Here is a 26,738-nt window from a genome sequence, read left to right on the forward strand (position 1 = left end):
ACGGATACAGAGCTTGAACCTGTTGCGGACTCTTCACTTTCATGCGTGAACTTGACCATCGCTGCCGACTACGCCCTGCGTCCTGGTCACGAAGACGTTGTAGCCGTAACATCCAGTCAGATCGCCGACGGAGACGCCCTCGTCGCCCCTTCTTCCCGCTGTACTTCTCGCGGAATTCTCATTGCCACCTGTCTCGTCCGGTTTTCACGCGGCCGCGCCCTTCTGTCTGCTTGCAACACGACCCCTGATCCTGTGATGCTGCCCAAAGGGATGACTGTGGCAACCCTCGCCGACACTCAACCTATCTCTCTAGTCGCGCTTTGCCCTTCTTCATCGCCAGCCCCAGCCTCAGGTTTGGATGATCCTTTCCCTCCTCCAGCCGTTCTTGGTTCTGACCTAACAGCCGCGCAGTCCGAAGCCCTAATGGTGGTCTTGGCAAAACACAAAGCCTGTTTCGACAGCTGTTCCCCTGTGTTGAGCCAAACTCCTGCGGCTACACACCGCATCGAAACCGATGGTTCCGCTATTATACGACGACGCCCCTATCGTGTATCGCCGTCCGAACGAAAGGTCATTGAACAACAGGTTGCTGACTTGCTTGCGTGGAAGATAATACGACCTTCATCTAGCCCATGGGCGTCTCCCGTGGTCCTGGTAAAGAAAAAAGATGGCTCAGTTCGCTTTTGCGTGGATTATCGAGCGCTCAATAAGATCACACGCAAGGACGTATATCCAATACCTCGAATTGACGACGCTTTGGACACACTACAAGGGGCGGAGTATTTCTCCAGCCTTGATCTTCGATCAGGATATTGGCAAATTCCGATGAACGAGACTGACAAAGAAAAGACCGCATTCGCTACACCGGATGGCCTTTATGAATTCAACGTGATGCCTTTTGGCCTTTGTAATGCTCCTGCCACATTTGAGCGCATGATAGACAACATCCTTCGTGGTCTAAAATGGAAGACATGCCTCTGTTATCTGGACGATATTGTCATCTTTTCGTCTGACTTCAGCCAACATCTTCATCGATTAGACGAAGTTCTCAGGTGCCTTGCGAATGCTGGTCTCCAAATCAATAGAAAAAAATGCAAATTTGCAAGCAAAACAATCAAAGTATTGGGTCACGTCGTCTCAAAAGCTGGCATCTAGCCTGAGCCCGAAAATATTAGTGCCGTTCTTCAGTTTCCTCGCCCCCAGCAACAGAAAGATCTACGTAGTTTCCTCGGCTTGGCATCATATTTTCGTAGATTTATACGCAAATTCGCAGCAATAGCAGCTCCTCTACACAAGCTCCTGGTTACCGGTGCCTCTTTCACGTGGACTAGCGACTGCGAGTCGGCTTTTCAAGCTCTTAAGCGGCATCTTACTTCCGGACCAGTGCTTCGCCACTTCGATAATCGTGCCCCCACCATACTCCATACTGACGCAAGCGCACAAGGTATTGGCGCAGTACTTCTGCAACGTAATACAGAATCTGAAGAGCAAGTCATAGCATATGCCAGCCGAACACTTTCTCCAGCTGAGCGGAACTACACCATTACAGAGCAAGAGTGCCTGGCTATCGTTTGGTCGATTCAGAAATTTCGCCCATACCTTTACGGCCGCCACTTCACCATCGTCACCGACCATCATGCTCTGTGTTGGCTGTCATCAATGAAAAACATGTCAGGACGCTTAGGACGCTGGATACTGCGCTTGCAGGAATATGACTTCACTATAACATACAAGTCTGGAAAGCGCCATCATGATGCAGAGGCATTGTCTCGCTGCCCACTCTCACTCTCTCCCGGTAACGCGCCATCGTCTTCCCTACCAAGTCATTCCGATGCTAATCCTGCCTCACACAAGCTCTCGATAACGCCCCTGGACCAAGTTATGCTTTCATCACGCTCTGATTTCGCCTCGCTTCAGCGGGCCGACTCCTACTGTCGAGCTCTCATGGATCGCCTTAGTGGGTTCACCGAACCACCCAACAGCCGCTTGCGACGCCAACTTCGACAATTCCGCCTTCAAGGTGGCGTGCTACACCGCTACGTTTACCACCCAACAGGTCACCGGTGGGTCCCAGTTCTACCTCGCTGCCTTCGCTTGCGGGTATTAGAGGCACTTCACGACGATGTATCGGCTGGCCACTTAGGCTTCCACAAGACTTACGACCGCATAAAGACCCGCTGCTTCTGGCCTGGCCTATCCACAACGGTGGCCAAATACATTGCCTCTTGTGCGTCATGTCAGCACCGCAAACGCTCGACATCCCCTCCTGCCGGTTTACTACAACCTCTCCCTTGCCCGGACGCACCTTTTGAATTTGTTGGCATTGATTTATATGGTCCCTTGCCGTTGACACCCTCCGGTCACCGTCCGTCACCGTATATATATATATATATATATATATATATATATATATATACATATATATGCCATTTTGCTTTTTATTGCTTCAGTCACGACATAGGACCACAGTTTGTTTTCATGCTTTATAATGCCACATAGATGCAGGTCCTTTTTTGTTCGTTTGCTCTTGGATTTGACATCGCTCGTTGTGGGTCACCGTCTGCCTGTCATTGTTGAGGTTTTTTTCTGAGCTTAAGGCGTCCTTTCTTCACTTTCATTGTTCCCTAAGCCAAGTACAACCATTGATACTCTATACGTGCGTATACGCCCTTCCTTGTGTAATGTGTCCGGGCTGTTAAACAGGAAATGGAATGCACAGCGTTTGCCTAAAGCTTAGAAAGCACGCATTTAGTGAGCTAATGTGGGTTCGATTCTTTTTGTCATGTTTCCTTAGAGTATTCGCGAAAACGTGAATTATATTCTACAGAGCAATTTTGTCTATACTTTAATATCATGATGTGTTGGAACGCGCCATCACCGCCACCGTTTTCCGCGTTACATTTATAGATCCTAGGGGAAGAGAATCCCCCTTTCACTTCTTTCTCTTGCTCGCAGGTACGAATTGCAAGTTTAAGAATAATATACAGTCGAATACCTCTGCAAAAAAATAACCTCTCTAAAGAATCATTCGTCACGCCCCGCCCATATCTTTCACGTGTACCCTACAACGAAGGCAAGACAACAAATGTGCGTGGACAACGCAGAGCGCCCCGACAGCGATGTGCTGCCACTGTGCAGTCGCCACTCATCTGCGCTAACGGTAGTGCTAGTGACGCAGCGGCCGAGTGTGCCGATGTCAGCGAACTTCACAGTCCTGCTGTACTGCCTCCGCTATTGCTGAACTCATACGCTGCTCGTTCTAACAACGTCGGTTAAACAATACATCGCATTCGATGACGTTATCACGTACTGAAGACCGACGGCATCCTCAGGGTCTTCTGTAAGACGTAAAGCACTCGAATTCGAACGAAGGCTGCAGTGATGAATAGCCTGTAAACACTCAGGACGGCAAGGAAGGCGACAGCTGGGTTTGACCACCTGCAGCTTCACCTGGCGTCATCCCATCACGAAGCATGTCGGCGGCATGGCGAGGTCGGCTGCCGTTGCACATTCCGTCAGACAAAGTGCGGGCAAGAAACAGCGACCTATTCAACAAAGCATCTCTTGAATTCACGTTAACTAGAGGTTGGCTCTCAATATAGCCGTTCGGCCTGCTCCATTGCGAACGGTATGGTGCGCCATCTTTTCAGCGAAGATGAATTATGTGACCATGTGATCAAAGATTTTGTTATGAAGGCATTCGACTGTAACATGAAAATGAAAAACATCCGATGTCGCTGAGAAGCGAGGTTTGATGCAACGGCGCTTTATCCTACTGTCGCTTCCTGTGCGGCGTACCCGGCAGCGGAATGGAGACATGGCTGACAGCTTCGAATGATCGTTTTGGAGCGCAATAAAGCGCTCCCAGAAGGCCGATCTTGTTTGCGTAATCAAAAAGGGCTATTCAGGCTGCACTTCGATGGTTCTTTCGAGCCGCCCGACTCTGCACGAGAGCGCTGAATGGCACTCTCAGCGTTGCCCTCGAAACAGCCGAAAAATATGATCGGCTTTTGATGACTTGCCCTCATCCGTTCCGGTACTGGCGGTAGGGGACTATCATGGTGACAACGATAATTCTCCGCGATGGTTATTATCGGCGCTGGTCGCGTCAGCTCTAGCTTCCTTCCCTCCCACTGAAAAGCGTCCGCAGCTGTTCAGTTGGCTCACGATATTGATCCACAGTGCCTCCGGAATTGGTCTGCCCGGATTCCGAAGAGGCAATCCGATAAAGCCATGCCCCCGTTTTGAATGCATTTCAAAGGCTAGGCTAGGGTGTAATGCCAAAGCTACGCAACAAACCACAGCGGGCTGCAGGTGGGTATGGAACCCAGAAACTTCGCATGATGCGCGCGATGATCACCATTTTCAGCTACTGCGGCATATATCCCAACGTTCATATTTCCGGCTATTTGCGTACGTGTGCTTAATGCAGCGCTGGATATGTAGCTACAGGGCTACTCAAGGCCGGAATTGGAAATGTGTAGCATGCTTTTTTCCACTTTTTTTTATTAAGGCTACATTTCAATAAAAATAGGTAATTTATTGTCTGCTTTCCTTGGTGTCACTGTCTGCTGACTTAAAACATGTTTTTTTGCGGCTTCTGTCGGCACAGGAACAAACTTGGCGCCTTACCGCTGACTTTCGCCAGTACTTGAATATTGCGTAGAATATCTTGGCAAAAATATTTGTAACTTACCCTTCGTAAGATCGCGCCTTGGGTGAGTACCTGGACCCGCTCTGAAAAACGCAGGCTGATATGATTCGTGTAGCAGGTAAAAGCGCCTTCGGCGATGCAGGCCACCGCAAAGAGAACGACCATGCACGACGTGCTCGATGTTCCCGCAATCAAAGTCCTGGGAAAGCGGCAGAGAGAACAGAAAACAGGCACTATAGTCATGTGAGTTTCTCGCTCCTTGTAGAAAGCGGGCTATATAATTTGAACGTGAACTCTCATATATTCAATAGGGTCACATATGGATAGTTGCCATGAGTCGCTAACCGTTGGGCTTAGTTTCTTCAGCTTGAGACATGGACGTTACACGGAACACAAGCTAAAACGTCATCATTCTCTTTAGGTCATCTTCATCATATCTGCCTGCGTTTCTAATCAGTAGATGTAAACTTAAGATGAATATAAAGGAATCAATTTTTCGAAAACTAATAATGTAGGGGAAAGAAACATGCGACTTCCAAAACAGTGACACCGGTGAAAGATGGCTGGCCTGTATAGTTTTTGGCAATTTCAAAACTAATCAGAAAACAATGTAGCCGCCAACTTTCGCCATTTAAATTTTCGAAAGAAAGAAAAAATAAACGGCGAAATGAGGCCCGCTGAGTATTAAGTGCCGTCTCTTCTTGGATTCACCATTCGGAGCTTTTTTGCATTAATTTTCCGTCAGTGTCGTATGGCACCTAATATACTCAAGGTATTTTTTTCCGCTTCTGGTCTATTGGTCCTACGATATTTTAATAAAGCCCACAATATACACAGCCTTTTCGTGTCCATTTATTTTCCCTACGCCCGGTTAAAGAGCGCATATTACCACAGTGTCCTGAATTTTGTCGTTCCTCATTTTGTATTCGACGTTGCTTACAACAGCCCTGCAGCAAAGTGCAAATATGAACTATTGGTCACTTCTCACGGTGATAAAACAGAGCAGACCCACCCTAGAAACAGCGCGCACAACCTTGTCCTAAATGGCCGCCCTGCTGGGCAGACCTGTGCTTAGCAATAGTGATGAATTCGGCTAGTCGGTAGGCGTTCATTAAAGCTTGAAATTGGGCTAGTTGCTGGAGTTGCATGTTTTTGCGCTATCGTGAAGAAATAACATAGATGAGGAGGAACACTAAGGAATGAAATGGAACAGGTGAAGAGAGAAAAATATCAATTGCAGAAGATGCAAATGCAAGCCCACTTTCGCTGGCATTTCAATTTAACAAGATCGCAGGTAAAAAGTCCAGTCCGTGAAGATGGTCGAACAGTGAACCTGTGTTAGTTACATCGAGTGTTACACCATGCAAGTCAAACTTCGTAAGCATTGAATATCTTTTGTATTGCCATTCTTTCGCCAGTAGGCAGCTTCGTCCTCAGGAGCACGCACTATTCGTGTTCTTCCCATAGCGTTAGCAGTGATGGAATGTGTGGAACCACTAATCCAAAGCTCCCTATGTTGGGCGCAAGGCCCACCACTGGAGATGCAGGCGCTGCAATTGCTTTGACGATTGGCTGCATTGGTTCGATGACCGACGTGGCTGCCGGCACTATTTGTGCCAGCAAGAAGGGCCGCCAGCCACGGCCTCCTAGTACTGCGTTTGAATCGCTGGGCGCTGTTCGTTGGCCTCAACCGCCGTTCGTAAACCGCCTGCATAGCTTATTATGCAAAAAAAGAGGTGAGGCATGCAGACAGGACACAAGAGTAGAGAAGTGGACAACACCTCTTTTTTGCATAATGAATCCTTACCAGCTAGTTCAGCTTTTTGTCGTTCCACGCAAGCATAGCATATGTTTCTTTCGCGGCAAGGTCGAATCAATCATCGATAAATTCGATGCCAATCTGGCTCGATCGCCGAAAAGGCACCACGCCGCAACAGTACAAGATTGGCGCATAAGAGAGCAGTTTCACAGGGGGAAGCTATAGTTACATACCCCTTTCACATTGTTTAGCTCTTCCTTTCCTTTCCCACTAGGTCACGTGGCCCCTTTTTAGTGAAGTCCTTCTACTACGGCATAGGGTCCGCACAAGCAGCTTCGCTGTAAAACGAATAAGCACATTTTGGAAGCATATACCATGTTACCCGGAACTGCAGGTAGGTATGTTATTGCTCCTTCTATCAGCTTGGCAAGGCAAGAAGGGGGTTTCCAAAGCGGCAATGGAAGAAAAGCGTGTTTGTCGTTTACGACAGCGTTTTCATCGCTTACTTCTTTTTTCGGCCATGCATTTTAAGATACAGTCCACTTGATAGCTTGCCCTTGAACCTTGAGCCTCGTTTCATTCAGTTCGTCTTTGTCTCAACTGTTTCCACACGCTGTCGCAGAAAGATGGGCTTTCGCTGTTCTTGAACTGTGCATGGCACGAGCTAACGTGACCCAAACCAGGGAGAGGCCCACTTGATCGTCTTGGTTTCAGTTATGCGCTTCACTTCCTGGTTTGTGTTTATTTCGTATTCCTTGTTTGTGCCTGACACCCGGCAAATACATCCCTATAGCAAACACCAGCATGTTCAAGTGCTTTCCAGTTTGAAGTGAGCCAGTTTTATTGCGATAGCAGCTATATGGACACTCCAAGCGCATTCCCTATAAACTGCGGCGACGCTAGCTTCGTCGGCGCACGCTGTGTGCACGAGTTCGCGAGGGAAAGCCGGAGATCGCGGCTCAATCTCGCGCGCCCCAGGGCGGAAGCTCTTCTCGTCAGGCAGGAGGGCGTCGGCGGCTGCTTGCGGTGGTGCGATCGGCGATGTGGGAATACTGCGCGCCCAAAGCGATCTGCGATGTGAACACAGTACTCCACGCCGAGTGCAGGCGGCTTTCTATGCGCTGCACTTTCGACGATCCGTTCGCGCTGGCGCAAGACACAGCACGAAGGTCAATTCACTCGCTGCTGCGTTTGCACTCCAGCGTTGTGACAGCGAGTTTCCGCGGTCATTGAGCGAGATTTGTTCATGTTTACCTGTGCGCGCGTGACACAGGGCTTTTTACTGAGTTAGTAAGAGAGTGTTTGCAAGTTTATACAGCCGATAAAAGTAATATCCTTACCTCATCGAGCTGCCGACCAATTTGCTATCGCAATCGCTGCTTTGCCTTTCTGGTGAAACTGCCAGATCTTTTCTCTTCATTTTTTTTTTAAACTGAGTCGCACGGGTATGTTCTTGAACGAAAATACGCAAAAGCGGATAACGCTTGCTTCTTCAATACTTCGTATTTCACGCGATAGCGTTAAGGTCCCCTGTTAAAGGAAGCCTGGTGTCGGCAGTGCTGTCCGTTAGGGCTCACTCACACTACACCGACCCGACACCGATTTCGGTCTGCCGACTGTCAGCCAATTGTTCACCGCCGATGCAGTGTGACCGAGGCACCGAAACGAAGGAGCTGTCGCCGAAAGTCGGCAGATCGAAATCGGTGTCGGGCCGGCCCGGTGCGAGTTAAACCTTTGGAGAAAAATAATATCGAACCAAGCATACCGAAACACGCCCGCCCTCCATGTGGCGCAGAGCCGTTACTGAACTGAAAGAATTTCTCGATATAAAATGTGTCGCGAAATTCGCAATGTACGACTTGCACACAACCTGCATATTACACACGACTTACGACTTACACTAATGTACGACTTACACACACTAATGAATGACTTACACACAACCTGCGTTGGACTGTAATTTCAATATACGAGAAAACGTAATTCTGTAGCGCGGAAACTTAAACACAAATCCCTTTTCCAGCTGCCGTTTGAGGTATGCCTGAGTGGCCGCGGAGACTGGGTGTGGTAGGGACACCTAGTAAGGGTTGTTGTCTTTAACTTAATGAAGTGTGTAATGAACTGTGTTCGATACAGGCACTGGTGCCTACATAAATAATTACGAGTATTGTACTGAATACTAATTGTAGTATTACTAGTTACTAATAAACATTACTAATTACGCCGCTGGAAACCTTGCCGCCACGTTGGCTTCTCGATCGTCCAAGCTTCTTTCCCGCTAGTGCCAGATCAATGACGTCACGCACGAGATCGCTCCATCGGATCGCTCCATCACCTGCCACGTCCGCCACGGACATCGCGCGCGTCTCCCGGCTTAAGCCTTGTGTTTCGAGACACTCCGTGGGCGCCGAGACGGCGCTGCCGCCGGCGGGGGTTCTGCGTTGCGCGCCGTTCCCGCGCACTGAAGCACGCATCCTGCCCAGCATGGAAGATGCGCCAGAGAGACGGCGGTCGGGGTATGGTCGTTCTGCTATCTAGGCTGCAGCCGCCTCCCTGTGTATATATTCTGTATTTCCCATCCCTTTTGGCTATTCTCATCCCGGTGAGAATATGACAGCTATGAATTAGGTAATTGTGTGAAATTAATGAAAAACGGGGCCAGATAACGCCATTGCGTTCAACTCTTACAATGGAAGCTTAAGCGTCCTCCAAGTTTTATTCTATTCACGTGGCGTCAACGAGGGCTCCTTCCTCCGCAGCAGCGCAAGTTTATTTTCCTGCACATTCACCGCACGTCTCATATCATGCCACTGACGTTTTCCTGTAATGATTTTACATTTGTTTGTAAGCGATTACGCAAGCGATTACTGCGTTTATATTTGTTATGAAACAGGTGACTGTTGGAGGGCAGAGGCCTTTGCCCTGCAGTGGGCGTAACCAGGCTGGTGATGATGATGATGATGAGATGACTGAGAGTTGTGGCAGTTACATGAAGCCGGCCCGTAATATACAAACCCAGCTGCCGTTTGGACGCATTCGAATGGAAGCCTGCCACCGATTTTGTCCGAATTGGGTTTTTTTTTTTCTTTCTTTTATTTCGCTACACGTACATTCTTTTCCTGTTCACATTCTTTCGCATTCCACAAGCGATTATTTTGGTATTCTCGCTATAGAATCCAAGTATTTTATGATCTTTTATAATGTTCTAATAGTGGCAACAAGCACTGTCGCGCTGCCATTCACTGTCTCTAAGGGTAGGGGGATCCCGTCAGGGTTATCTACTGAAAAGCCATTCTATCGCTGTTCCCTGCATTTCTGGCGTATTAGGTGCACAAATATGCGCCGCGGTTGCTTAGTGGCTTTGGTGTGGCGCTGCTAAGCACGAAGACACACGATAAAATCACGGCCACGCCGGCCGCGTTTAGTTGGGGACAAAATACAAACACACCCATCTACTTAAATGTAGGTGCAGTTTAAACCTCATGTTGCTGGAATTAATCCGGAGTCCCCCACTACGGCGTGTCTCATGATGAGATAATGGTTTTGGCACGTAAAACCCACTAATTATTTTAACTGCAGAAACAAAATTCAGTTGATTCATGTTCTCGTATCGAATACAAACCTGAGGCAATTCGTGTGCTTCAAATTTCTTTTGTACTAAAAAAATATAGCAAGAAGTCTCTCAGGCTCAAATACACACATTTAATCGTGTTGACATTGTTCCCTTCCGCCGAAGGTTAAGCCTAGCGTACCCGCTAATTTAGTCTACGAGCTATCTCGGCTCAGCAACAAACAAGCCTAACGAGGAAAGAAATACTCTATGGCTGAGCTTTCGCATCTGTACTTTTCACTATAAGCCATTGCTTTTGTTTCTACACTGTCAGCACCTGAAACAACGCGATCCGATGTAACGGGGTTCCAGTATATGGGCTATCGCCGAAGCTACCAGCTGTACTAGCAGAACCTTTTCTGAGGGAGATAATCTGACTACACAGAAGTCGAATGAAGCTCATTATTGAACCAATAAAATGTGTCATTTCCCTTGCGCGATAAGCAAGAAACGCCTATCAAAATCGGCAGTGACAGCCCGTACAGCGTCCCGGGTCGGCGGTTAAGACATTTTTCCAGTTAACATACCACTATAGCGAAAGAAAAGTGAGTGCTCTGCCACTTCAAGGCATACTGTTCAATACGAGTAACAACTTCTACCTGATTGAGGCGCAAATTTTGAACGCGGTGTGATAGCGCATCTACCATGTCTATGCGAGACATGTAAGCACTAACTGAAACAGTGGCTCTGTGCTGACATGGTAGAATATTTACAAATTTACAAATCAACAAGTGCCGGCGTGGCGCAGTGGTAATGTGCTGGCCTTGGGGTCTCTGAGCCAGAAGGTCTGATCATGGTGGTCGCGGTAATTTTTTCGCAGCGCTTTTTTCGCTTTCTGATTGCATAATGTTCCCTGTTGCCTCCTTTATTTAAAAAATATATATATATATTGTTAGCTAGGTACAGTGTTTCGGGCAAACTAGAGCCGCTGCTTCACTGATCGTGCAAAAAAAAATTTGCATTGTGTTGGGCTGCTGAGCACGAGGTCGGGGGATCGAATCCCGGCCACGGCGGCCGCATTTCGATGGGGGCGAAATGTGAAAGCATCCGTGTACTTAGATTTAGGTGCACGTTAAAGAACCCCAGGTAGTCAAAATTTCCGGAGTCCTCCACTACTGCGTGCCTCATAATCAGAAAGTGGTTTTGGCACGTAAAACCCCATAATATTTAAAATGAGCTTTCGACAAGAAACAACGGTATTGCGCAATTGCCTGCGCATTGTAGATTTTACATGTGCGATCCGCGGCTTTGAAGGATCAAGATGCTGGGCAAAATCAAGAATTCCCTGGCCATAGAGCTGATCGGACCGTTTTCTATTGACTCGAGATGGAGCGCAAGTATTAGTGAAACTTCAATTTCTTTTTTTTAGGTTTGGCAGCGAAGAAAGTTTCATGTATGGCATGTCGCGGTGACGTAGTCATCATGCTCCGATTCCAATAGTTTTGCTTGTATGCGGCACCATTTCGCATGTGTAGTAAGCTCTCTGTATGGACGCCTTTGACAGAAAGAAAATTTAGTTGAAAGTTCGTGCCTGTCCGCGTCAACACCCACTCGTCCTTGCCTGTCTTTGGCACAGAGCATATGCGCTTTTTTTTTCGGCCTAATTTTCAGTCCTTCAACCTCCACCCCGCTGCCCCGCGCATCGACTTGAGCCTGCTCAGTGCCACGAATGAAGTGTTCAAGCAGCTGCATGCTGCTGTGTCAAATGGACGGTTTGCAAAAATACTGTTGCGCATGCGTGTACACGGCTGTCACGAGCGCCCTCTACATGGTTAGGTATACGAGAAGCAGACGAACAACCAACGCAGCTATAGCGCGCCTTGAGACGACGGTTTGTGGTGGTTATGATCGCGGTATTTTCGTGAAAAGGACGGCTCGTTGTGGTGCGTATTGTGCACAAAGTGTTTCACTAGCCAACGGAGCACGAGTTTATTTCGGTTTCCGTCCGAGAAGAGCTATCCGGCGAGGAAAGCAGCATGGATAAGCGACGGCCGGAGATGCCATCACAGCACACAACTTGCTCGCTCCTCGCAGAGCCGGTTCTCATCGCGCTATTTGCTGCTACTGAAATGTCATATGCCAGCGCTGCGAGGTTATTTCGGCCTGCAAGCTTCGAGACACCCTTAAACGCAGCCGCATTTCGCCGGAACAGGGAAAGCTCAAGCTGGACGAGGTCGGACAGCGCTTGCGAACGCGCAGTGGTGTCAGTCAGTTGTCGCTGACATGTTATTATACTAAATATTATAAAGTTATGTCGAAAGTGCGCCTCATATGACAATCAGCGCCTAGTACTACGCCACTGAAGGGATCGAAACACACCATTCGAAGGCAGTTGGTGCGACCGACGGGCAGCGCGGAGTGACCACCGTGCGACGGAGTTCAGCTGGTTTGCTCTTTTCTGCCGATGGTGTACAGATAGCCAAATGTATTTCTTATTTAGCCTTTTAATATTGATACATGAGTCAAAGAGCTCGCAGAAAACTATGCATTTCATTCCCAGCAGAAGCTTCTTCGTAACCGGCGACACCCACGGCCAGCGAGCGAGGCCTACCGTCTTCATCGATGGCAATAAGTGCGTATACAGTCGAGAGAACGGCGCGTCGTTTGAGCCATTCCCGTATTTGCCGTGCGCCAAAGAAGGACCGTCGTAACAAGTCAAATAGCTCCGTGAAGCTTTGCTTTATTCCAGATGGGCCATATTAGTAGGATAAACTCTCCTAAGCGGAACATCACGCTCGGCGCGCTGACTTTGTCGGCAGCCGCCGATCGCTCGAGCCGGCAGGCCTAGCTCCCGGTTGTCGAAGCAGCAGCCGACGGCGCTTGTAATGAAAACGGAGCGGGCCATGAAGTGCTTATTTTCGTGAGTATTTTAGCATCTGGACGATTAGGTCGCGGTTAAATGAATGCAGAGTTGGTTCTCTCTATACTGTGTCGGCAGCAAAAAGCAAACATTGCACGGTGGTTGCTGCGCGCGGCCAGTCTGCGAAACCAAGTGTGGACATTCGGCGACACATCGACAGCGTGTTTCGACGACGCGTTCTGCGCTCTTTGTTGAAGGAGTGAATTTCGCTCGCATCAGTCCCGTGCTGGCATCAGCAGCCTCGGAATATACGATATTGTTAACGTAATCGTCCTTCAGTGCCGAGCCTCGATGAGCCTGGCGAATAGTGGTAGTTATAGAAAGCAGATATTGCCACACGCGATCAGATTGAGTGGTATGCTTCGAGAAGTCGGAGGTCTCTGACATGTACGAAAACTGGAACGGAGTGACGGCGTCTTCAATCATTTTTGACGCCATGAACGCACGCGGTTGCCGCGGCAGATGCCATGCAGCAACCGAGAAACGAAACTCGCTCTCTAACCACCTACTCTCGCACGCAGAGCACTACAGCGTTGCCTGCTGTGCGCCAGAAGGCGCTCACTATTTTGCAAACCGTCAATTGGCTGCGCTCGCAGGCGCAGGGGAAGGCTGTGGGTCACTATTGTCTCTCCTGTTTCCCGCCGTCGCGGCCGCCCGGATAACACGGGGTCCTTGTCCCTTTCCACCTGTGCATCTGTCCATCATTCCTACTGCGAAGTCTCCTTAAAATAAGCAGCAAAGTGGCCACAAGTTTTCGTGAGCGTTTGTGGGTGTTAGGTTAGTGAGGGCTAGGATTCATCTCAATTTGAAGAAAGAAAGAGAAACATTCGTCAAGAAGAAACAGGCCAGCCTAGATGCAGTCAGGAGGGTAAAAGTACACAAATTCAGGCTGGTACTTGCAAACAAATATGCAGGCTTAGAACAGTGAGATAAAGATGACATAGAGGTAATGAATGGAACCTCAACTAGGCTGAGTTCAGAGGCAGCAGTTGAAGCAGGAGATAAGGCACCAAGGCAACCAGCAGGCACGCTCTCCCAAGTAACAAAGGCCCTGTAAGGTCGCTCTGATTGTTCGTGTTCTTAAGTATCACGAATCGGCCGTGTGCTTTGTGTATGGAGAGGGGGTTCACTTCCCCCCATGTCAGCGGGGCGACAGTTGCTGTGTTATGTGGGGTCACAGGCACCGCGCGGTGTTGGGTGACGCGTCGCGGCAGGCGCCAGGAGGGCGAGTGCTGATTCCGGGAAGTCGGTATTGTGCGCACGGTTTTGGCAGTCCGCCGACGGTAACACAGACCAGCCTTGAAAGGGACCGCTGTACAAGGTATTGTGGGTCTGGCGCCCGAGTGCCTGACTAATTGGAGGCGTCGCCGAGGTTAAGAAGGACTTAGCAACTCTGACCCCGTGGCACATGCAGTGAGCATGGACCTAATCTTCTACGCGTCCGGAACGCAATCGCCAGCCTTGTTGTTGGGTGTGACTGCCTGTGTGGTGTCGAAGGCCAGCTTACAGTGCACGCTGTAGGAATGCGGTGCACACGTAAAGAGTGCATTCGGACGACGGCGTCTTGGAAACACGCACTCGGAGAACTTTGTCTTGTAGACAATAAGTTTGAAGGACAAGGAGGGCCATCCGTCTCCCACACGGCCAAACTTTGAGTACAGCGGCACTACGTGGTGTCGATGCCCCTGCTTCCGAGACATTTGTGGCCTAGACGCCGTTGGGATTTGAGGCGGTCTAGCGACAACTTGTTCGGGCCTGGCATGTTTTGCTGAGCCCGTCACTAACTACGGAGAAATGAGAGGGCAACGCAGTTTTAGGGAAGAAGGAAAAGAGCTTTGTTTTCCAATATGTTTATTTTTAAGAGTAAGCCCATCCCTGTGGGTTGTGGCTTAACAAACGGTTGACTCTGATTGGCAACTGAATCTGTGGGACGGGTCAACGGCCCTACCGCCTTTTTTTTCTTTGTGTATTTGGGCGATAAAAATCGGGACGACATGCTGTCCATGAGACTTGGCTGAAATCAGGATAGCTGATAGAACAGTGAGCCTCCGTACTATGTACGTTAAAACGAGTCTGGGCTCTAACAGTCATTGAGACAGTCGAAGAGTGAGACTTTGTTTTACCTGCCATGTATATAGAAAAGTTTACGTATAAATATTTCTTGTACATCTGATCTCATCGCTCCCTGCCTGCGCTTGATCAACAACTGCCGATCATCGTCCGAGAAGCTTCAAGTTCCAACGGTGTAGCGAGGACAGAGAACGAACGAAACTTTACTGGCCCTAATAAAGAAAAGGCAAAGAATGAAAGTGTCCAACTCAAGAGATAAGGGAAATTCGCTGAACTGTCAAAACTGTTCAACAAGAAGACAATAAGGGATATTCGAAGTTATAAGGTGAGAAAGACTGAGGAAGCCGTAAAAATGGACACAGCATGAAATCAGTGAGAAGGAAACTTGGCATAGGACAAACCAAGATATATGCACCGAAACGTAAGCAGGGTAATGTCGTCAGCAATCTATAGCAAAAGCAACGGAAGAATTTTACACTGACCGTTACAGTACTGAGACGAGCCACAATACCCCTATCTGAAGCATGACGAAAATTAGATGGCACCGACCAACAAAAGTAAAGATGGAATGGCGTTTCGGCTCCTCCACGGGAACCTTGTTCACCATCAGGCAGAACGATTTTGCGTCGCTCTTTAAGTACGGCGCATGAACGGGCCCAGGCATCTTGCATAGTTGTATGCAGTGATTTCGGCTTGTTGGTTAGACATCGTGAAGCTTATAGCGCGTAAAAAAGACAAGGACGAAAGGAAGACGTGACACAAAAAATATTCATCGTGACATGAAATATTCATCGACGATGTATCTTGTATTTGGACGCATAGCGAAACGGAACTCCTAAACTTCATTGCGTCATTCAACCAGGCACACCCCGCTATCAAATTCACACATCATTACTCACCGTCATCTGTAGACTTCCTTGACGTCACGATTACCATTGCCGATGGACGCCTAATCACAAAACTCTACAAAAAGCCAACTGATAATCATCAATTTCTTCATTTTGAAAGCAACCACGTGCGTCATTGTAAGACTGCGATTCCATATAGCCAGGCACAGCGCTTTAAGCGCATATGTTCCGAAGAAGGCGATTTTAATCTTGTTGCCAGGAACTCAAAAAGAAACTTCTCAACCGTAAATATCCAGAGAAGATGATCGATGACGCGATACACCGAGCGGCAGGATATGACCGGATGGACTTTCTTAAAGGCAGAAACAAGCCCAGTAGCTCCCAGTCGGCTAATTTGATACTCACACATTCCGCATCTAACCCTAAGGTCTCAGGCATACTCCGCAAACACTATAACATTCTTACCCAAAGCGACAGGTTAAAAGCCATTTTTCCTGAGCCACCTCGTGTCGTGTATAGACGTTCGAAAAACATAGGTGACATACTAACGTCCTCAAAAATCGCCACTTCTAACCCGACCCGTTGCAGCCGCTGCAATAAACCACGTTGCAAAGTCTGCGCTCATATAACGCCTACATTGACTGCCACCAGTACAGCCAGCCAATTCATGTTCACTATTAAAGGCAGTTTCAACTGTGATTCATATAACGTAGTTTACTTGCTCGAGTGCGGCACTTGCCACATGCAATACATAGGCCAGACTGAAACACCTTTCAGGATCCGTTTTAACAACCACAGGTCACATGCCAAATCCCAACCAAATCTACCACTCTCGAAACATGTTAACATGCCAGGCCACTCATTTAATAATCTAAAAGTAACAATACTCGAATCTGGATTCCGCACCAACCATGACCGCGAGCTTCGCGAATCTTACCTGATTCACAAATTTAACACTGTCTCGTCTGGAATAAATGAAAACAAAGCAAAACTAACCTGTCTAACTTTAGATTGAGCACAAATATACACTTCCCACACAGTGTACACACATGATTTCAGCGCTTTTTTCTGTCTCCTATTTTACATGTGGCTTTTTGACGTATGTCGCTGTGGCTCGAAGTTGTACGTTAACATATCAATTTTTAGATAATTCGAGGTTGCACTTAGAGATGCCATGTGCTAAACATCACGCCTTTGTATCTGCATAGGTAAGTCATTTTGTTTTCACTACACATAACCATTGTAACCGCTGGCACTTATTTGAGAGTCATGTTTGTATGTATTGTATCGTGAACACATCTGAATTTCATTTTTTGTATATTCCAAAATGCGTGTCATCGATAATCATTCATAATGTGCAATGATAATGATTTATGATGCGCAGTGTATGGTCTAGTCAGTGTAGATAGCGCGCCCTCTGCTCGTGATACGGTGCCTTTAAAGCTGTGTATGTGTTGTACATGCGTTACTGTACTCTGACGAAGGCTGGTCCACCAGCCGAAAACGTTAAGTAAAAGAAGTCTTCCAAAAAGTTCGTCGTCTTTTTCCTGCGTATGTTACGTCGGGTCCTGCGTGCTGAACTTTGAAGAAAACACCTATAGACGGTGAAAGCTCGTTAATTCGAACTTCAATAATTCGAATTTATGGATAATTCGAACTGTACGATTTGGTCCGGCCAAGCTCCACAGAAGTCCATGTATAAAAAAGTCCGTTAATTCGAACGCGAGAAGGTTCCCTCACGGATAATTCGAACTACGCTCACCTGGCACACGGCCAGAGAAAAGCGCCTACTGCCTACACACAAGGCTGTATTGCCTCCGAAACGGAGAGAACGGCGAGAGAGGGCAAAATCGGAAAAAAATCTAACCGATGCGGGGTCAGCCAGAAGGCAGTGGCGGCTGCCGCCTCTCCGTTCTACGTAACCTCCAAGACGTCTTGCCCGTTGCGAATCTCGGAGGCTTTGCAAATCTTGTACAGCTGCTAATGTTGTGCGGAGATGGCACGGCAAGCGCCAAAACACAGCGAATCAAGTACGTCGCAGCTGCGCTTGCAATCAAGAACCAACGAATCAGGGCCTTCGCCACCTTCACATGTTCAGCGTCTTTGTCTCGGCAGTCTTTATCGGTTGTGCACCTCTGTTTTCAGCTTAGGAGGTATCGGCCGTCGCGAATCATTGTGATATTGTTCAGCCTCGGCTAACGTTCGTTTCGGTGGACATCGGTGGTGTGGCACAGTCGGACCCAGAGCTTCGACTTGAAGATGGCGTGTGCCCGCGGCACACGCCATCACTTTCTGACACGCCAAATTTCTGACATGCCCTACTGCTTCCAAATCGCAGTGTACTGTTGCTCTCCTTCACTTTCGTTAGTTCGAACTTTCGTTAATTCGAACTGAAGCGGCTTCTGCTTGCGGTTCGAATTGACGAGCTGTATACTGTAAATATATACTGTATGTATGTATCTATATATATATATATATATATATATATATATATATATATATATGTATATATATATACACATAGTATGCATATATATATATATGTATACTGTATATATATATATATATATATATATATATATATATATATATATATATATATATATATATAAACATTTTTTTTACAATCATCGATGGCAGTGTATGCGCAATAACGCTCCTGGTTGTTCGTCTCTGAAGATATACTTAGTCGCATCTGAGCGTCTTTCGCTTCCGCGTCTCCTTTTTCCGCAACGATTATTCTGCGCTCCCCTTTCCAACAACTACATCAAATCCACAAGCCCAACGGCTTACTGTTCTAAAGATTCATCCAATTCGGTCGTTACGCCTTCGTCATTTCATCGACGTCGTTCCCCCTTCCAGCATAACCATCCGATCACTATGGAATCGTGATGATATCACTGTTTGCATGCCTTAGTCGTCACCTTCGTCATCCGTGTCTTGACACCGCCGTGTCGTGGTCATCACGCGATTCGCGCCATTGTTCTGATGCCGCGGTCGTAGCGCTGTCGTCGTTATGTTATCGTCCCATCGGGATCGTCCTCTCATTGTGCCGTCGGCGTGATATCGCACTCGTCGTTCCATCGAGGGCATTCCTTCGTCATTTCATTACCGTCACTGCGTCATTGCCATAGCGCCGCTGTCATATCAGTAAGTGTCATAGTAAAGTAGGCCGATCTCGAAGACAGCTTATATCACGTATACAACCAAAGTAATATAGATTTTAGAGTGACCGCTACCGATTATAAATAAATATGTCTTCAGCAACACGGTGTTTCGCTACACTGCTTGAAGGCTAATCGCATTAACGTTAACAGTCATAAAGAGATAGGTCCTGCCGGAATATTATTTCTCTTTAATAAACGAAGCTTCCTTAGCCTGTGCCTCCAACTTTGGTGTCTGTTTCTAACAGGTGTGAATTGCGCAGGCGCACCCTGACGTCAGAATGCCGTACTCTCACAAATTTTGGAAATCGTGGCACAGTAGACATAAAATTTTATCGACTTATAGAGCACCTAATTTGGACATATCCCGCACCGTTGATCCGTCCCAGTAGACGTCTGTTTTCGCGCTACATGTGTTCTTAATTTCTCCACGGGATTTAGGAAGCAATCATCCAAGGATCCGAAGGCATGGACACGTCTTAATGCGTAACTAAGAGGCGTGCACGTTGTGTTCTGATGCACCGTCTTCCAAAACAAAGAAAACTTTGCTTACATGGACATGCATCATGAATGTGTTCCGCCAGACTTCTTTGTTTTTATATTTGTTGAGCATCAGGGCCCTCACGAGCACAGCATATAGGATTGCAGGGCGTGGGTGGTGATGGGAGTAGCAACGGACATATTGAGCAAATTGCTACAAACTAAATCGAGCATAAAGTATGTACTAAAGCATTATACAAATGGCGAACCCTTCAAAATAAATAAATAATCAGCAACGCTAACATTAAGCTTTCGTCAACGTCTATATAGCGCATAGCAGGTATTACGCTTTTAACCTGTAGTTATAGATACTCCAATCGAATTCGTATAAAAACGCATGCTACACTGTAAAAAATTTCCGTAATTTTACGGAGGATTTCTGTCATTATACGGAGAACTGCAGATAAAAATACGGAAAGTATGTCATATTTCAAAAATACGGCAAAATCTGCCGTTGATATACGGAAAGTGCTCTCCGTATTCAGCTTTACGTACATTTGAACTGTAATCATATAACGGCTATACACTGTTTTGGACGAAACAGAGAGAATTCCGTATTTTTGTTATGTGAACATCCGTATATTGTGAGAAAACTTAAGCTGTCTGAATGAGCGCTCGTACTCATAAAGTTTCAGCTAACAATACTTTATTGAACACGCAAACTGTACGCATTATGAAGATGCGTACAAAATGTGAGAGCTAGCCTTCTAACAAAAGCTGCAATAACAGATCGTATAAATATATATACGCATCTTCTATTCCGGTCGCAGTTTGCCGCGCATATGGGCTTAGTAACGCTGATCATATTCGCAAATATATGCGTGTTCTCGCAATGTTCTCAAATTAAGCGCTTCGTAGTTAATAACACACCATATATGTTTAAGTGAATGAAGAGCCGGGGACATACGTGTATACGTAAACAAGCTTGCGGCACTCAGGTGCTGGTGCACTGGGAATGACATTGGTGCTCTATACGCCAAAACTTGTGCGCACTCTAAATCAGTACCGAAACGCAGGGAGTGGTATAATGACCCTAATTGCGTTTACATTTTGCAAACAAATGGTCTCGAAGGGGACTGGCGGCCAATAGATCCAAGTACAACGGTCGGAGGAAATTTTCGAATGCGGCAAGCAATTAACCCAAGTGTCAAAGGGCACTGCTGAACTGCAATGTAGTTGGTTGAACTCATTCCCATGATATTTACAAAATATCTCGTCTCTGACAATAGCTGCCCATTCATTGAGACAAATCGATTACGCATAGTTTAGTAGAACTTGTTGTTGGGCGAGTTGGTAGGTATTAGCGAACATTGTTTAACTGCGCGAGCAAACGAACCACAAAGACAGCGAGGGACAAGGACGGGCGCAGACTTGCAACTAAAGTTTATTCCACAAGGTACACATATAAATACACACCCGACATACATCACTGCGCGTGCGCGAAAAAAGGGGAAGGTAAAAGAAAAGTAAAACCTTGTATATGCGAAACGCGACCTACCTACGCTCGTCAATAAACCTAATCTCACCGGTATGTAAATAAACTGAGGTGTCACTGACACATTGTTGTCCCTTCTTTTTAATATGGTACGCCTCGAGTAGCTCTCTGGCTCGGCTATCTCGGCAGCGGCACAAAATCTTTGTTTCCTTCATGATCGGCTTGCACGTGCACGCCAGGCAGTGGACAGGCAGGTGCCCATTCGTTTTATTTCTAATAGACAATTCGTGCTCACGCAAGCGCACATTCACACACCTTCCTGTTTGGCCAATGTAAACTTTGCCGCAGGATAGAGTATACTACTCCAACACTGCAAGCTACGTGGGAAATGGAGTGCTTAGTTCCGCACCCTTGGAAGTTATTTTTACTTCTTTCTATGCGCGAGCATAGCCCAGCGAGCTTACCGGGAGCCGAGAACGCTACCTCAACTCCATACCGTTTCACAACCTTTTTTAAGTTGTGGGAAGTCTTGTGAACATAAGGTACAACTGTCCGTTTCTTATTTTTGCGCTCCCTTGTGTCTTGAGCAACATTGCCTTCCGTCTTTGTCTTCTTAAGCACTGCCTCCACTTCTGCTGAAATGACTGATTGCGGGAAACCGGCTTCTTCCAGCCTTACAATCTGCTTGTCAAAGCTTTCCTGTATTTTGTGCGTGCAGGACTTCCTTAAGGCTGATAAGATGCACTGGGTGGCTATTGCCCGCTTTACCGTTTTTGAATGAGCCGAATCGTAGGGCAACAATTTCTTTTGGGATCTTGGGTTATATTTCCAGCACACATGGTCGTCACAGAAGCTTATAGCGTTGTCTAAAAACTGAATATTATTATCCTTTGTTAGCTCATGGGTGAATGTTAAACCTTTGCCAAGATCCCAAAAGAAATTGTTGCCCTACGATTCGGCTCATTCAAAAACGGTAAAGCGGGCAATAGCCACCCAGTGCATCTTATCAGCCTTAAGGAAGTCCTGCACGCACAAAATACAGGAAAGCTTTGACAAGCAGATTGTAAGGCTGGAAGAAGCCGGTTTCCCGCAATCAGTCATTTCAGCAGTAGTGGAGGCAGTGCTTAAGAAGACAAAGACGGAAGGCAATGTTGCTCAAGACACAAGGGAGCGCAAAAATAAGAAACGGACAGTTGTACCTTATGTTCACAAGACTTCCCACAACTTAAAAAAGGTTGTGAAACGGTATGGAGTTGAGGTAGCGTTCTCGGCTCCCGGTAAGCTCGCTGGGCTATGCTCGCGCATAGAAAGAAGTAAAAATAACTTCCAAGGGTGCGGAACTAAGCACTCCATTTCCCACGTAGCTTGCAGTGTTGGAGTAGTATACTAGATACCTCTATCATGCGGCAAAGTTTACATTGGCCAAACAGGAAGGTGTGTGAATGTGCGCTTGCGTGAGCACGAATTATCTATTAGAAATAAAACGAATGGGCACCTGCCTGTCCACTGCCTGGCGTGCACGTGCAAGCCGATCATGAAGGAAACAAAGATTTTGTGCCGCTGCCGAGATAGCCGAGCCAGAGAGCTACTCGAGGCGTACCATATTAAAAAGAAGGGACAACAATGTGTCAGTGACACCTCAGTTTATTTACATACCAGTGAGATTAGGTTTATTGACGAGCGTAGGTAGGTCGCGTTTCGCATATACAAGGTTTTACTTTTCTTTTACCTTCCCCTTTTTTCGCGCACGCGCAGTGATGTATGTCGGGTGTGTATTTATATGTGTACCTTGTGGAATAAACTTTAGTTGCAAGTCTGCGCCCGTCCTTGTCCCTCGCTGTCTTTGTGGTTCGTTTGCTCGCGCAGTTAAACAATGTTCGCCGATTACGCATAATCTTCACTGTTCATGTGCTAATTCTTGCGATAAGATGTAATCGCAAACATTTGGCGCTTCATCTTGAAACAAGACCGGTAAGCGCGCTCGTTCTTGTACGGTAGAATAAAGAACGCGAACATGCACCGACATGTGTGTAAACTACTGGAAGGTGACTGAAGATGAAGGACCTATTACCATGCTAGTACTGTGTATACTGTCAAAAAGAAGAAAAAAATAATACGGAAAGAAAGAATGCCCAGTGCCGAGATGTAACGATTCAAGCTTTATTTCTTTTTGACCTAGGATGCAACACCATTAGTTCCATGTGCTTTATGCATGGGTAATGTTATGACACAACTCATTATTCACCCGTTCATTACATGCACCAACCAGCCCAAATTATCCCTGTACTAGAGCTTATGGACGCATCGCAGTGCACTGCTTTGCATTTCATTGTAGCACAGGGGTTTGCTATCGCCAGTAGCAAATGCTTTGGTTGACCTCTCTGCCTTTCTGCTTTTTGAATTCTCTCTCCCTTTGTATAAAACGCACTAACTTGTGGGAGAGAAAGCGTTTTCCTACTTTAGAATTCAATTAATTGTCAAGCAATTGTTTTGCAGTTCCAGTAACTAAAGCAGAAATGCGAAAACGAAACCGAATCTGTTCTGTTCTCCACGCTCACAGAGTGCGGCACCAGGGGCAGCGCGCGCTGCGCGGCCGTTAGGAGTTGCTGACGGAGGTGCATATGTGTAGTCAGCCGGCATTTTTCGAGTTGTGTTGTAAATGTTGTTAATTCGCCGTAAATATCTCTTGATTTGTGCTCAAGAGTGGAGCAAGACCCCAAGGAAGAGAGATTGACGCATCGGGAGCGAAGAACAGAAACGATGGATGGTTACGCTGCTTGGGTCTCGGCACGTTCGAATTGGCAAAGTTCCGAATTTGTCGCTGTGTTGTGTACGCTTGTGCGCTCGTCATTTGCCGTCATCGCGCGGACATATTTGCGCTGGATGTCTTTCACTTCGTGTACAAAACTCTGCACGCTGCGGCATCGAAGAAGTTGTCCTGTGTTTGGGTGCACGTATGCGCTTGGACACGGATAGCCTGCTTGCTCTCCACGGGTGTTCAACAGTCTACGCGCGCTCGTAACTTGCTCATGAGGTAAGCCCATTTTAATCTTATTTGGTTTCCATAACGTAGGTGTTAAAATGTTGTGTGGTAAGCCGGTGTCGCGTACAGAAATATTGTTTCAAAAGACCACTATGCAACGTCTTAGGGCAAAAATGACGCATGAATGGGGAAAGGGATCACCCTATCTTTTCAGATCGATTCCAGTCGTAGCGCGATTGGCTCGATCGCAATTTCCGTGAGGTACTTCTAAGCTTTTGTTCACTCGCGTTAAAAGCGTAGAATAAAACTGCGTTCAGTTGAGCTCTTGTATTGACGCTTGTATTGGCTTCAGAGCATACTGTATCCGATACACGAACTTCTGTTAAAATACGGAAATAAACGTTCGAGGCAATAGCAGTCGCTCACTACCTGTGATCGTTACTTTCTTGCTTGGGTGCACGTTTTAATTGTGACCAGAAAAAAAAGTTCTTTGCTCTGGCTGCCCTGCTGTGTTTCCTCGGTGCAACTTTTTGCGGTGCAGCAAGACGTGTTGCTTCGAATGATGTCTGGGCAGTCAAGGCATTCGTGTCAGTAAGCAAGCAGTAAACGGGGTATCAGTGCGAAAAAATTTGGACATACAAGAGAAGCGAAGGGTATTATCATAGACTCTTTTATTTGACGAATAATTCAGTTGTAATACTAAAGCGGAGAGTGGATATGCATGAAAGCCAGATTGTATTGATACTCAGCAAAAACAAGGTAACTTATCATTACTAATCAATCCTTTTCTTTTACTGAAAGGCAAGTTGCTGTTGTGCTGGAGCTGAGAAGAGGTCTGCCGCCTGCAATGGGTCCATCTCTCTCAAGTTATTGCAGTATTGTAGCTCACAAGGGGAGTGGATTTTTTTTTCTCTTAGCTGTTTGCCACCTGAATCATGACCATTTACTTAGCTGTGTAGGTGATCACTGTTAGTGACATTGGAGTGCTGGTGGACCAGCACTCCTTTATGATTGCAACGCATATGACAGAGTGCAGCTGTGGCAGTATGCAAAGGTGTTAACCTATAAGCCAAATTAGGTTCTTTGAGGTAATATGTTAATATATTGATGACATTGGATTGTGGTCTAGCAGGCAAAAATGCTAAACAAGAAGAAATTGTAATTTGCACTTGGTAAGATGTGCAAGCAATTCAGGCTGTTATGCATAAAATGGGACATTTGTAGATGTCTTCTACAGTGCTGCAGTCCTGAATTGCTTCAGAGTTGAGTGATACCACTATAATTTCTCTGTAGAGCATGCAGCACAGTTTAGCATTGGGGGAGGCTGGCATCAACAGGTGTCTACTTACTGTGAAGTTCAAGTGAGGTGTTACTGTTAGGGTGAATATATATAATTTGTGGTTTAATTCTAATTTTGTGTCAGGCAGACATAGTTTACCCACTTGGTTAAACAATAGAGATGTAATATCTATGTATACAAGTATTACCCATTCATTTATGTCATTTAGACAATGGCAGAAATGCGTGGGTAATACTTGTGTACATAGACAATACATCACTATTTAACCAAGCGGTGCCCCTGCATGCTAAATTTTACAGGGCTATTATTAAGTAATGTCAGCTTTTGTTGTAACATTAAGGCACCTTTTATATTATTGCAGATTACCACCATTGTGCACCATCATAGTGTGATATTTACACTAAATGTATTTGACTTTGCTATAAAACCCTGCACAGCAGTGCATCATGAAACTTTTTTTTATAGTTTCTGGCCTCGGAATGCATTTCACGTTATATTCTTGTTTGCAACAAGACTATAATGCAGGTTTCTCTCCTTATGTTTTGTGGCACTTCAAACTGCGGCGAGCTAAACCACTGGGCAGCAATACTGGAATCGCTACTGCGTGTGGAGCTGTCTTCAAACACACACAAGGAATACATCATTGCTTTTTTAGCACAAAACAACGGACACAAGAAAGACGACAGAACAAGGCGCTACTCTCAACTGACATCACTTTATTGCGTCCCTCCTTTGTAGACAGCAGAATCTAGAATTACATGCGCTGTGAACACCATGTGCAGGAACCACCAACATCTGATCAAAAAAGCACACTCATGCGACAGAATAAAAAAAAACATATTGAGCACTGTACAAGGTTAAAGAAAGCACACTAATGCACTGTGACCCCAATGACTGTATGAAGAAAACTTCCGATAACTCTCTGGCGGTAGTATCACGGCTCTTTTTCAAAATCGTAGTATCATGAAACATTGCGAACCTAAGCAATCCATACCAACAGGCACAGGTTCCCATTTGGCTCAACATTGTAAAATATGGAAGTGAAAGGCCATGTTTTGTGATACTACGATTTTGAAAAAGTGCTGTGATACCACCGCCCGAGATTTAGCGGAAGCTTTCTTTATACAGTCATTGGGGTCACAGTGCATTAGTGTGCCTTATTTAACCTTGTGCAGTGCTCAATATGGTTTTTTGGATCCTGTCGCATGAGTACGCTCTTGTGATTGGTTGTTGGTGGTCTCTGCACATGGTGCTCACTGCGCATGTTCTAGATTCTACTATTTATAAAGGAGCGACGCAATAGAGTGATGTCAGTTGAGTGTAGCGCCTTGTGCCGGTCGTCTTTCTTGTGTCCATTGTTTTGCGCTTAACAAAGTATTTATGGATTCACACCAACTAGCCCGCCAACACATTGTGTTGCGGGCACTTCTGAAGTACTGTCTGTCCAATAACCTTGGTGGCATGGAAGCGCCGTCCACTTCTATGCGTTGCTTTCTGTTTCATTGTGGCATCACA

The 26,738-nt window shown here is 46.5% G+C and overlaps 1 protein-coding gene across 1 annotated transcript in view; it reads right to left on the reverse strand.

Moving 5' to 3' along the window:
• LOC139047104 (ATP-binding cassette sub-family C member 2-like) overlaps positions 1-26,738 on the reverse strand; it is a 628,131-nt gene that overhangs the window by 221,580 nt on the left and 379,813 nt on the right. Inside the window, exon 9 of the mRNA XM_070521066.1 lies at positions 4,697-4,853. Within this exon, the coding sequence (XP_070377167.1) occupies positions 4,697-4,853 (157 nt within the window). The remainder of the gene's footprint in view (positions 1-4,696; positions 4,854-26,738) is intronic.

This window comes from Dermacentor albipictus, chromosome 6, assembly GCF_038994185.2.
Source record: "Dermacentor albipictus isolate Rhodes 1998 colony chromosome 6, USDA_Dalb.pri_finalv2, whole genome shotgun sequence".
Classification (NCBI taxonomy): domain Eukaryota; kingdom Metazoa; phylum Arthropoda; class Arachnida; order Ixodida; family Ixodidae; genus Dermacentor; species Dermacentor albipictus.